At 57.2% G+C, this 12,016-nt stretch overlaps 1 protein-coding gene across 1 annotated transcript; it reads left to right on the top strand.

Moving 5' to 3' along the window:
* Positions 1-241: 241 nt before the first annotated feature.
* On the top strand, positions 242-11,774 carry DEF6 (DEF6 guanine nucleotide exchange factor). Its single transcript, XM_005492851.4, has 11 exons — positions 242-670; positions 4,792-4,932; positions 6,278-6,463; positions 7,809-8,036; positions 8,116-8,262; positions 8,393-8,501; positions 8,580-8,878; positions 9,297-9,463; positions 9,610-9,808; positions 10,514-10,604; positions 10,798-11,774. The coding sequence occupies exons 1-11, from the start codon at positions 263-265 to the stop codon at positions 11,007-11,009; spliced, it is 2,187 nt and encodes a 728-aa protein (XP_005492908.3). The 5' UTR covers positions 242-262; the 3' UTR covers positions 11,010-11,774.
* The last annotated feature ends 242 nt before the right edge of the window (positions 11,775-12,016 follow it).

Here is a 12,016-nt window from a genome sequence, read left to right on the forward strand (position 1 = left end):
TCAGTCCTTGGCTCTTCCAGGGCCTCCTGCAAACCCAGATTTAGAGAATTGTGCCTGTGGACACATCCTGCATCCTCCCCTGGGCTGGGGAGAGAGACCCGGGCTGGTGTCCGGCCCCCTCGGTCCCTTCACTGCCCTGGGTGCTGGGCGGACAGAGCTGGAGAAGCCCTTGGAGATCCTCCTGTAAACCCGAACCTGGCACAGGCTCCCCCCAGCCTCGTGGGTCCTGTTTTGGACATCCCAGAGGAGTCTGCAGAGAACGATGGGCGCGGAACGGGCACAGCCCGAGAGCAGCCACCGGCTGAGCCTCCGCTCTCCGGCTGACACCGATCCCTCCGGAAGGCTGCGAGGGGCAGCTCTGCTTGACCCAGCACGGGCATTTCTCTCCCCAAACCGCGAATCCCCACGGAGCTTTCGCGGTCCGTGCCCCGGCCCCGCGGAGCGCGGCGCGGCCCGGGGGGGGTTCCCGGGGAGCCCCGGGCAGGCGGCGCTCCCGCCCCGCGTCCCGCCCGCCCGGGCGGCTCCAGGAACCGGATCCGCGGGCTCGGCAGAGCCGCCGCCGCCGCCGCCAGCCATGGACCTGCGAGCCGAGCTGCTCAAGTCCATCTGGTACGCCTTCACCGCCCTGGACGTGGAGAAGAGCGGCAAGGTGTCCAAATCCCAGCTCAAAGTGAGTCCCCGCGGTCCCGGGCACGGAGGGAGGGTGGGAGCGAGCGGAGGAACGAGCCCGGGGCTGCTCGGCATCCCCGCGGGTTTCCACGGAGAAATTGTTGAATTTTGAATATTAAGATCAATGAGATCGTGCTGTTGCTTCCTAGTGAAGTTCTCAGGTTCTGTGGCATCTCCCTTTAAAAAAAAGGGGGTAGGGGGGAATTCATGCTCAGATGTGTTTTCTAGGTGAAAATTATAAGAAATCTAAATTTTAGTTATCAGTCTCTTGTGCTTTTTATGGCCAACTAAGAGCCCAAATTCTGTTTACGTTTTCTTGCTTGCCGGAGCACCTGTGTTCCTCCTTGCTGAGCCTGTGGGTCGGGAGGTAAGGACAGGTTGTTTTTTAACAAAAACTCCTCAGTGCTGTGGCTAGAAGTAACCCAGCACTTTAAAAACTCACCGCTTTCCCCTCTTCCCACTCTTAGCAGCTTTCAGAGGGCTCATGCCCTCAGCCTTTCATCAAACCCATCACAGCTTTAGAAACCTTTTTGTCAGCCCCCAGGCCAGGGTTGCTGGCACCCACCCGGGAGCCCCTTGGCTCTGAGAATAATTGGTTTTTTTAACCTTTGCACGTGGTGGGAATGTGTTTTTTTCGTCCGTTTAGTTCTCAGGCTGGCACTGGGGTTGGAAATGCTGCTTGGTACCAGGGTTTGGGATGAGAGACCTGAGCAGGAGCACGCTGAACACGGGTATTGCGTCAGGACATGGCAGCTGCTGCCAGGCTGCGAGACCGTTCTGAACCGCTGCAAAAGGACCCCCTTTTCCTCCATTCCCTTTATTTTACAGTGCTTCCCCGGGACAGGCTGCAGGGAAGGTGCTGGTCTTTGGCAGGGGGTATGTTTTGCCCCAGAATTTGGAGTTTTTCATGCAGGGATCTGGAGGAGAAGCAGCGGGAGGCAGATTCTTCCTGCTCAGCCTTTGCGGCTCAGAGGCTCCGGCTGCCCCCCAGAACTCGTGGCATGAGCCCTGCGAGCCACACTGCCCTGCTAAAACTGTAGAAATAGCTGAAGGAATTAGGGAAAATCCTAAAGTAGGCCAGAGCTTAATTCTGTTTGCTAATTCCTGAGAGGGGCTGCTGTGCTCCCTTCACAGCACCCCCTGCACTACTGCTCTGGGTCCAGAGTCTGGCCCGGGCATGGGATGGACCCAAAAGCAGCAGCAGTGCTTGTCTTGAGAGATCTGTATCACCAGAGACCATGCTGAGGCCACAGAGACTCTGATTTTAATGGCAGTTTCGTGGACAGTTCATGCAGGGTCTGTGGCTGTGGTGATGCTGGGCATGGCACCTCCAAAGTGACTTTACCCAGGGGGACACTTGAGAGGGGAAGGGATGTTCTCCCACGCACCCAGTGACGGGATGGGTTGGCAGCAGGTCACTGAAGAGCACAGCTCAGCTCTGAATGGCTTTCCCCCTGTCTCCAGGCCAGGCAGAGCCTGTTTCCACCCACAGAAACGCTCGAGTTTGCCCCAGCCTACACAGGCCAGCCGCGGTTCAGTGAGGGAGGAGTGCGGGGTCCCGCTGCTCTGAGTGATGAAATGTTAAAGCCACCGAGCCCTCTCCAAAGCCCTCCAGGGCTGCTGGGCCCTGAGCTGGGCTCTGCTCTGCTCCCTCACCTGGGCATGTGGGTCTTGAGCAGGGGTGGGAAAGACACCAGGCTTGAACCGAGAGGACAGGGCTGGGTGGGAGAGCAGAGCGAACTCGTAGGAATCCTGCTGATAGGAGCAGGACTTTTGTGGCTAGTCCAACAGAGAATAGCTCTTGAGGGAGGTTGAGAGGCTTGGCTTAACGAACAGAATAGCAGTTAGTGTGTTCATGAGCATGATGTTGACATATTCAGCTAAGAAGAAGAGTGCTAAAGGCCGTGCTGCATACTCTGTGTTAAACCCAGCTCCGGGCAGTGCTGTGAACCTGTCAGGGTTTCCAGCACGGACACCCAGCTGTGGGAAGCCGTTGTGCTCCTTGCAGGGGCACCTCAGAGCGGGCAGGCATGTGCAGACACCCTGGCAGTGTGTGTGTGTGCGTGTGTGTGTGTGTGTGCGTGCGCAGGAAGGAAGGAAGGACAGCTTGCGGTCGCTCGGGTGCTGCGCGCCCCGACAGCTCGGGGAGCTTTGCTCCCAGCACAGGCACAGCCCCAGCCCCGCTCCTGGCAGGGTTTGTGCTCTCAGTGCCATTGTATTGTCACTCCTGGGCCGGGGTCAGGGCAGGAGCAGGCAAGAGGCAGGATCATAGCAAAGGCAAAGAAGCTTTATCCAAAAGAACTGCGTGGTTTTTGTAGAGTGGTACGATAGGTTCTGTTCTATTGGCTAACTAACAGAAACATCTTCCTCATGCACTGTCTTTGAGTTTTTCTTCTTTATTTTTTCGAAGAAAAACAAAGTAGAAAAACACCACTTGCAAATTGTTTATAGTCAACAAGTTATCACATCTTTCTAGCTCTTTAAGACGTCTCACCAGCCGCCGTGAGAAACGCTTGCCGTTTCTCTCTGTCTGTCCCATGGCATCCACAGTGCATCCCCTCCCTGGCTGGGGTGTGGTCTCTGTGTGGCCATGCATGGCTGGGAACACCCAGCACTGCCCTGGTGCTTTTGGGCACCTCTGCTCATGGTGATGGGTGTGCCAGCGGTGGGAGAGGGTGGAGAGCGCAAACACGGCTGCTGCTCACGGGAATGCAGGGCACTAGGAGGAGTCAGGCAGACCCCTGGCCACAGGGGAAAGGCTAGGGTTAGGTGCCTGCAAACTGCTTTCCTAGCATCCCTCTCCCTGCTGTTCTCCTCCTCCTGTCACTGTTTCAGAGCCCACAGGGGTTTCTCAGCTCTCCCATCTCCAGCCATGCCACCACTGACCAGGCCAGGGCTTCCCTCCCCGTTTGTCAGTGACAGCCCCGTGACAGGAGAAACCTTGGATGGATGGATGGATGGATGGATGGAGGGGCTCAGGGTGTCCCCCACGGCCAGGGTCACAAGTGAGACCTCACAGGGATTTTTAGGGGTGCTCTGGGAGGAGGGGTGAAGGATGGAGATGAGGGACCACGTTGGAAACACTGAATGGATACGATTCCCAAACTCTGAATTCATCCTGATGGACTTGTTACCATCCTGGAGGGTGTCCATGACATTCCCAGGCCTTCCCACCACTGTGTGGACCCTGGGGCTGCACTGAGCCCCAAAAGGCACCAGTGTAGCAGCAGTGCTCGGGGCTACAGCACTGCTGTGTGAGCACAGGGTGGAGTCCTGCTGATCCCATTGGTCCAGAGGGTGGAAAAGAGAATGAAAATCTGGTTGAGCAAGAACTGTCTCCAGCTGCAGCAGCCATCGTGGCCTGGGGCAGCTCCTCTGCTGCTGGGAGGAAATTTCCAGCCCTGCTCAGAGGATGCTGTTCCATCTCCTCCAGCCCATCGAGCTGCATTGGCAGATCCTGGTGCAGTGGGGAGGTGTCAGTCTGTTTAACCATCTCCTGCTTCTGGGATGTAAAGGCAAGGAGAGCATCACAAGCTGGAGATGCTGCTGGTGCTCATGGGCAGCCTTGCTCCAGGCTTTCCAGCTCTTGGGAAATCCATGAGCTTGTAAACGTGCTTTTTTGGGGGGATTTGAACAAAGGGAGCTGTTGGCAAGCTTGCTGAGTATTTCTGGTGTGTCTCCAGATCTCCATTCCAGACAAAACCTTTGCTTAGTTTCTCACCAGTCTTTCCTATTTTCATGTTTCCATCTTTCTGTGTCCCCAGCAGACGGTACCAGGCTGGGCCTGGTTGTGCCAAATGCATAGCTTGGGGTGGCTTATCAGCTTTTCTAGATCAGAGCGAGTCCTGTTTGCTCTGAGAGGTTTGAAACAGCCCTTTCGAGAAAGAAGTTCCTCCTGTGCCAAGAAAAGAAACGAATGTGGGAAAATCCTCAATTTTTGCCTGTTTCTAAATGATTCTCTAATTTACGTTTGGAAATGATGCCAAACCAAGCCTTGCCTGGATGCTGTGGCCGCAGGGAGGTGAAGCCATGCAAGGGAGTGACTGGGGGGTGGCACCTTGGGCATGTGCTGGGGCAGGGCTGGGGGCTGCTCACCTTCTCACCACCCCTGTGCTTGGCCAGGTGCTGTCTCACAACCTGTACACGGTGCTGTGCATCCCCCACGACCCCGTGGCACTGGAGGAGCATTTCCGTGATGATGATGATGGGCCAGTGTCCAGCCAGGGCTACATGCCCTACCTCAACAAGTACATCCTGGACAAGGTGAGCTCCTTGGTCACCCCCCAGACCTGCTGCCCCTCGTGTGAGGGTCCTGGGAGCTCCCCTGAGCTCTTGGAGATCACATTCCTTGGTGGGTGGAAGGAGGGTGCAGAGAGATGGGGACTGCACAGGTGAATGCCAAAATGAGTGAGAAATGTTTAATACTCAGCATCTCCCTGGCAAGGATGAAGTCATCCCTTTACATCACGGCTCTGGATGGAGCAGCATCTCTGCCCACATTTCCTGAAGGGCTCAGAGAGAGAAATCAGCCCCTTCTATCCTCACCTTGGAGGTGTGACCTCATTTGGCAAAGAGGAGAGGGGAAAGGCTGAGCTGCAAGCAGGAGCAGAGTTGGGGTGGGCAGGGGCTTTCTCCCTTTTTTCCTGTGGTTCAAAGCCACCTTTGTCTGGCACAGGCAGAGGTTGCTCTGTGGGTGCTGTTTCTTCCAGGCATGTGAGGAGAGGAAGAATGACTGACAGCTTTCTTCCACTGTGTGCTCACTGAAAGGGGCCAGCGCTGGTGCAGTAACCCTTCACTGCCCTGGTGTTCCTGTCCCTGTGCCAGTCCCCATCCCTGTGCCCATCTCTGCCTTGCCCAGAGCTGCTCAGCAGCTGCCCAGCTTGGTCCAGCAGTGCTGATCTTGGCTGCAGGGATCTGGTCTAGCAGCAAACAAGGGCAGAGCCTTCCCCAGCTCCCTCAGCCCACAGCAGGAGCTGCCCAAGGTCAGCCCAGCCCAATCTCCCCATCACAGAGTGGCCCAAATCCTTCCAGTTGCCCACATGGCTCTTTGGGAGGTGATCTGTAAACCCACCCCCTCTGGTTTCACCATGGCAAAGAGAATCCCAGAGGCAGCCTGAAAAGAGGGAAGTGGGTTTTCCTGGTAAGAGAAGCTTTGAGCTTTTGCCACCCAAAGGTTTTCCTCCAGCTTTGCTGCTACAGGCCACACTCTGCTCCTGTGCTCACACAGCTGGGATAGAGCACCCAGGGACAGCCAGAGCTCCTCTGATCCCATCTGCACCAAACCTGCTGCCTGGGGCAGCTCACAGTGCCAGGACACAATTCAATATCACCAGCAGGGACGAGGCTGCTGGAGGCACCATTCCTGCTGGCTTCCCTTCACTCCCCAGTTCCTCCTTGTGGTTCAATGGGATAACAAGAAACCCCAAACCGTGGAGGCACTGGGGGTGAGAGCTCCACGTCATCCTGCCTGTGCTGCACCCCAGGCTTCCTGCTGGTGCTGCCATGCTTCTCACTGGACAGATTTTAGGAGTGAGGTTCCTTCTCTCCAGCATCTCCTCCCCTCCATAGCTCTTCAGCTCCCCACTCACCCCCTGACTCCTGCCTGCAGGTGGAGGAAGGTGCTTTTGTCAAAGAAAACTTTGACGAGCTGTGCTGGACCCTGACAGCGAAGAAGAACTACAAACCCGACCGGAATGGGAATAGTGTTGTGTCCCACCAGGATGCCTTCAAGCTCTGGTGCCTCTTCAACTTTCTGTCTGAAGACAAATACCCTCTTGTCATGGTGCCAGATGAGGTAGGAGCTGCCTCTGCCCCCAGCCCTGCCCTCCCTCCCTCCATGTGCTGGCAGAGCCCCATTTGAGGGTGACACATCCTGGCGTGTCCCTGTGAGATGTGGTGTTCCAGGGGTGAGAGAGAGGAGGCTGGGGGTGGGACAGGGGGGCTGCCTGCCCTGGGCACCCCTGCTGTACCCACTGCCACCCCACTGCCCAGGGACAAGGGGATATTTCACCCCTCCAATGTGCTGTCCTGCCTGGAGGGCAGTGGCAGAGCAGACCTGGCTGTCCCTCTCTGTGGCCACTGCCACCCCTGCCCAGCATGAGGAGTGTTAAGGGTGAGGTGCCAGCCAAAGAAAAGCCTCACAGTAATCTCCAAATTCCACAGCATTTAGGGGGGAAGGTTCTCCCTTTCCCTTGGGTCACATTAAACCCTTGTGAGAAGGGGGGCAGATGTGGGGAGAATGCACACGTGCAGGGGCCAAGGGTGGCCTCAGCAGAAGGAACTTGGCTGGGCAAATGGCTGCTGTTGTCTTCTACCCTTCAACCTCCTGAGATCAGCAGAAAAGTCAAAATTGAAAAAAAAAAAAAAAGAAAAGAAGAGGAGCAAAAAGGCAAGAAGCACGGTGCTGCGCAGACGTAGGAGGGCAACCGCACTTCCTGTGCCCTGGGAGAGGTGTTTCCTGTTCCCCAAGCATGAAAAACTGAATCATCCTGAGCACCAGCACTCAGTTCTTGCCCCCTTTCACAATTAAATGACATAAAAAATCCAGCTGGCTGTGGGGACCCTGCTGTGTGTCACCTTCCTGTGTCACCCACTGGTCTCAGTCCCCAGACTGGGGGCAGAGGAGAGCTGGCAGCAAAACTTGAACTGCAATAAGTCTTCCCCACACCAGGTCAACCACCTTGACTCTTTTTATTTGCAGTTTTAAAACGATGCTCATTTCCACAGGGACCTGTCCCCCTGCTCCTCCCCAGGGATTTTTGGGTGCTGAGCTCACTGTGGCTTTGAGACATCATCTCTGAACACTGTTCAGCAGCGCTGGCCTGTGCTCCTTCAGGCTCTTGGCTGCTACAGAGTTTTCTTACTCTGCAGAGAAGCCAGAAAAAACATCCCAGCCTTGGGGTTAAAAGGAAAAACCTCTCAGTAGAGGTCAAACTCTAACCCAGCTCCAGTCTCCTCCATTCCAGACTGCTGCCTGGGATGCCCCAACCATCACAAAGGATGATCCCTCTGGGATCAAGGTCCTGCATCTCCAGGCTGGAGAGAGATGTGGCCTTGGGCTCTCCAGAATGCATTGATGAGATGGGGACAGCCCTGTCCCCATGCAGAGACACTGTCACTGAGTGTCCTCCTCCCCACAGGTGGAGTATCTGCTGAAGAAGATCTGCACAGCCATGAACGTGGAGCTGAACTCCTGCGAGCTGGAGGATTTCCTGTCCCAGGAGCCGCAGGGCCAGGGCGGCCTCACGGTCTGGCAGTTCCTGGACATGGTGAACTCAGGGAGGTTCCTCAGAGGCATCGAGCAGGAGGCCATCAGCATGGCCGTGGAGGAGGTGTACCAGGAGGTCATCGAGGATGTGCTCAAACAGGCAAGGAGCTCACATGTTCTGGGGCACAAGCTCAGTCCTGCTCCCACCCCGTTTTGATCTCCGTGTCTCTCGGGCGCAGGGCTACCTCTGGAAGAAGGGCCAGCTGAGGAGGAACTGGTCAGAGCGGTGGTTCATGCTGAAGCCCAGTGCCTTGTCCTACTACATGAGCGAGGAGCGGAAGGAGAAGAAGGGGAGCATCACGTTGGACAAGCACTGCTGTGTGGAGGTACAGCCTGGGCCACACTCTGCTTGAAAGGGAGACCCAAGAACACACAATGAGCGTGGGAGAGCCACTCCCGTGGCTGAAGACGGGGGGATAAGGTGTGGTAACGCTGTGCTGTGTCCCCTCCCTGCAGGTGTTGCCAGACAGGGATGGCAAGAGGTGCATGTTCTGTGTGAAGACCTCGTCCCGCACCTACGAGATGAGCGCCTCGGACACGCGGCAGCGCCAGGAGTGGACGCTCGGTCTGTGCCCACCCCGTGCCCCTTCCCTAGCTTCCCCATGCCCCTGCTGTCCCCACTGACCGTGCCCTCCCTCTGCAGCCATCCAGACTGCCATCAGGCTGCAGGCTGAGGGAAAGAAGTCCCTGCACAAGGACCTGAAGCAGAAGCGCCGGGAGCAGCGGGAGCAGCGGGAGCAGCGCAAGGCGGCCAAGGAGGAGGAGACACAACGGCTCAAGCAGCTGCAGGAGGAAAAGGAGAGGAAGCTGCAGGAGCTGGAGCTGCTCAAGGAGGCCCAGAGGCAGGCAGAGATCCTGCTGCAGGAGGAGGAGCAGCGGCGGAGGCAGCAGCACGAGGAGATGCAGAGGACCCTGGAGATCCAGCTGCGGGAGGCCGAGCAGGTGGGTGCATCCCACAGGGGCTGTGGTGCTCACGGGGTGGGTGCTTCCTTCTCCTTCCCTTGTCCAGGGTCGTCCAGAGGTTGGATGTACAGTGCTGCTGCCACCCATCACCTGTGGGCTCTGGTGTGCCTGAGATCCCTTTGAGCAGGAGATGAGGACAACCTGCCTCAAGGGGCTTTAGCTGGGGGACAGTGAGAGGCAAATGCTGGTGCCAGGCTGGACAGGGAGCCCATTTCTGACCTCACAGCCAGCACTGGCTCCAAATGAGACAGCCTGTCTCCTGAGCAGGGAAACAGCTTTGCTTTGGACCTGTCACCATGGGCTGCCCCTGCTCTGGCCCACTCCACCCAGTGGGCCCAAGTGGGTTCTGGGGACACTGGTGTGGTCTGGCCCACTGATGGCTCCTGTCCCCGCGCAGGCTCGTGCCTCCATGCAGGCAGAGATGGTGCTGAAGGAGGCCGAGGCAGAGCGGCAGCGCAAACGCATCCTGGAGCTGGAGGACATGCAGGAGAGGCTGCAGGAGGCCCTGCAGCAGGAGGTGAAAGCGCGGCAGGACGAGGAGGCTGTGAGATATGCTCAGGCCAGGTAGGACCAGGGTATCCCTCCTCCTCCTTGGGCAGCTCAGTGCTCCTGGGTACTGGGGTATGCTGGTGAGTTCCCAGTATGCAGGGTGGGACAGAGAAACTGGGGGAAGAAGTGGCAGAGGGACATCCTCACCTCTTCATTGTCAGGCTACTGGCTGAGGAAGAGGAGAAGCTGAAACAGCTGATGAAGCTGAAGGAGGAGCAAGAAGAGTATATCATCAGAACTCAGATGGAGAAGCAAGTCCTCAAGCAGGAGATGGAGAACAAGAACAAGTGTCTGGAAGAGGCGCAGAAGCAGCTGGAAGAAGTGAGAGTGAACAGGCAGCGGGTGGACCAAGATGTCATGGTGAGCATCACATCCGTGCCACATCTCCTCACATGGTGAACCCAGGGGACTTTCCAACCCTCCCAGAGTCACCTCCATAGTGGGGAGGACCAAGCTGGAACTGCCATGGGGGTTTCTGAGCTGTGCCATGTGCAGGCACAGAGTGGTGCAGTGGCTGAGACAGGACAAGCGTGTCCCGCCCTGGGGACAAAGCACTGATGTCAACAGTGGGAGTGTGTGAAGGGCGAGGGTTGGAGGGGGAGCAGAAGGTCTAGAGGAGAGTGAACTGGGTCTCCATCCCAGAGGGAACCTCCAATCCAGGCTTACTCAGGGAAGGGAAAGCTGTGCCCATGGTCCCATGGGGCAGCAGCTCACCCTTTGCTCTGTGCCCATGGGGCAGCAGCAGCTCACCCTTTGCTCTGTGCCCATGGGGCAGCAGCAGCTCACCCTTTGCTCCGTGCCCATGGGGCAGCAGCAGCTCACCCTTTTCTCCGTGCCCATGGGGCAGCAGCTCACCCAGCTCACCCTGTGCTCCGTGCCCATGGGGCAGCAGCAGCTCACCCTTTGCTCCATGCCCTTGGGGCAGCAGCAGCTCACCCTTTGCCCCGTGCCCATGGGGCAGCAGCAGCTCACCCTGTGCTCCGTGCCCATGGGGCAGCAGCAGCTCACCCTTTGCTCCATGCCCATGGGGCAGCAGCAGCTCACCCCTTCCTCCATCCCCTGCAGGCGGCCCAGCGGAAGCTGCGACAGGCCAGCACCAACGTCAAGCACTGGAACGTGCAGATGAACCGATTGATGCACCCCATTGGGCCTGGAGGTAGGAAACAGCTGAGCCAGATGACCACCCTTCCCTTCATCCCCTATGCCCACACCCCCACCCATCTTCCCCTTTTTGGGGGCTGGAAGGACTCTCAGAGAAGATACCGCAATGGCTCCTGCAAGGAGGGGCTCCAGCTGAACAGTCAGTGTGGGCCCCAGGTAAACAATTCTCTTTTTCCCTCCACCCCCAGACAAGCGAACAAACATGAGTGGAGGAGTCTTTGCTGGCTACCAGCCCCTTCTGTCACGGAGAGATTCTTCCCTCAAACTCAAGCAGAGGGTGGAGGATAAAGGCAGTGACCCCACGAGGGAAAACAGCAAGGAAAACGTGAGCAATGGTGGGAGCAGCAGCACGCTGCCATCGCCAGATGCGGACACCATGGCCACAGAGCCCAGCAATTAGCCTGCCAGGATGGCAGAGCCCAGCTGGGAAGGGCAGGGCTCAGCTTGTCCCTCCAGGTGGACGGTCAGTGTGGCCATCTCTGCATGGGGACCAGCACAGAGCGTACGGGGGACTGCACAAGGCAGAAGTGCTCCCATTTCCATCAGTGAAGGGCTGCAGCCACCATGTGCCAGGAGGCTCAGGCAGCCCAGTGCTGGGGAGAGGGCAGTGGGACCTTCTCCTCTGGACTGAAGAACTCAAGTCCTTGTCCTCTGTTTTACACCCTGTACTAAAAAAGAGCCACTGCTGGATTGGGGCCCTGTGGCCCAGGACTGCAGTTCCCCCTTGGTTTCTACAACAAGCCTTCTGCATCACTCACTGTGCTCCAAGGTGTGGGGCTTTGCCACCAGCCAAGGACACCTGGACTGACCAAGCAGGGCCTTCTTGTCACCCCACACCATGCCAGGTGTCCCCAACTACAGCCACCACTGTGTTCCCAGGCAGTGGGTGGTAGTACTGGAGCCACTTAGTTAGCAGAAACTAATGACCAATAAAGCTTTTTTGGAGCCACTGGCCACAGACCTCCTGCCCCACACACTGCAGGCACCAGCCCTCTTTCCATGGCAGTGCAGGGTTTGGATTTCCCCTGTGTGAAAGAGCCCTTTGAAAGGAATCACCCACAACCTGTGAAAAGTGGCCTCACCAGCAGATTTTTGGTTGGTGTGTGGAGGGCCAAGAAGGACACAGAACAAAACAAAAAAGCCCCGATAACACACCATCATTTGGGTTGGTTTTTTAAGCACCTCTGTATAGATACAGTCCCAGCTGTGCCTTTGGGGTGTTATAGCCTGGGGCTCAGAGCCAGGGTGGCCTCTGAAACAGGCCCTGGGTGCAAGCTCTGCACCGACTCCATCTCTGCACCCGCAGATGAGCTGAGTTCGTTGGGGAGATTACGATCTGTTTCCTCCCGGGCCTCGAACAGCACTCTCCCCAGTCTCACAGTGTTTCTCTCTCAGTTTTTTTCCACT

The sequence above is a fragment of the Zonotrichia albicollis genome, chromosome 28 (genome assembly GCF_047830755.1).
Source record: "Zonotrichia albicollis isolate bZonAlb1 chromosome 28, bZonAlb1.hap1, whole genome shotgun sequence".
Lineage (NCBI taxonomy): Eukaryota > Metazoa > Chordata > Aves > Passeriformes > Passerellidae > Zonotrichia > Zonotrichia albicollis.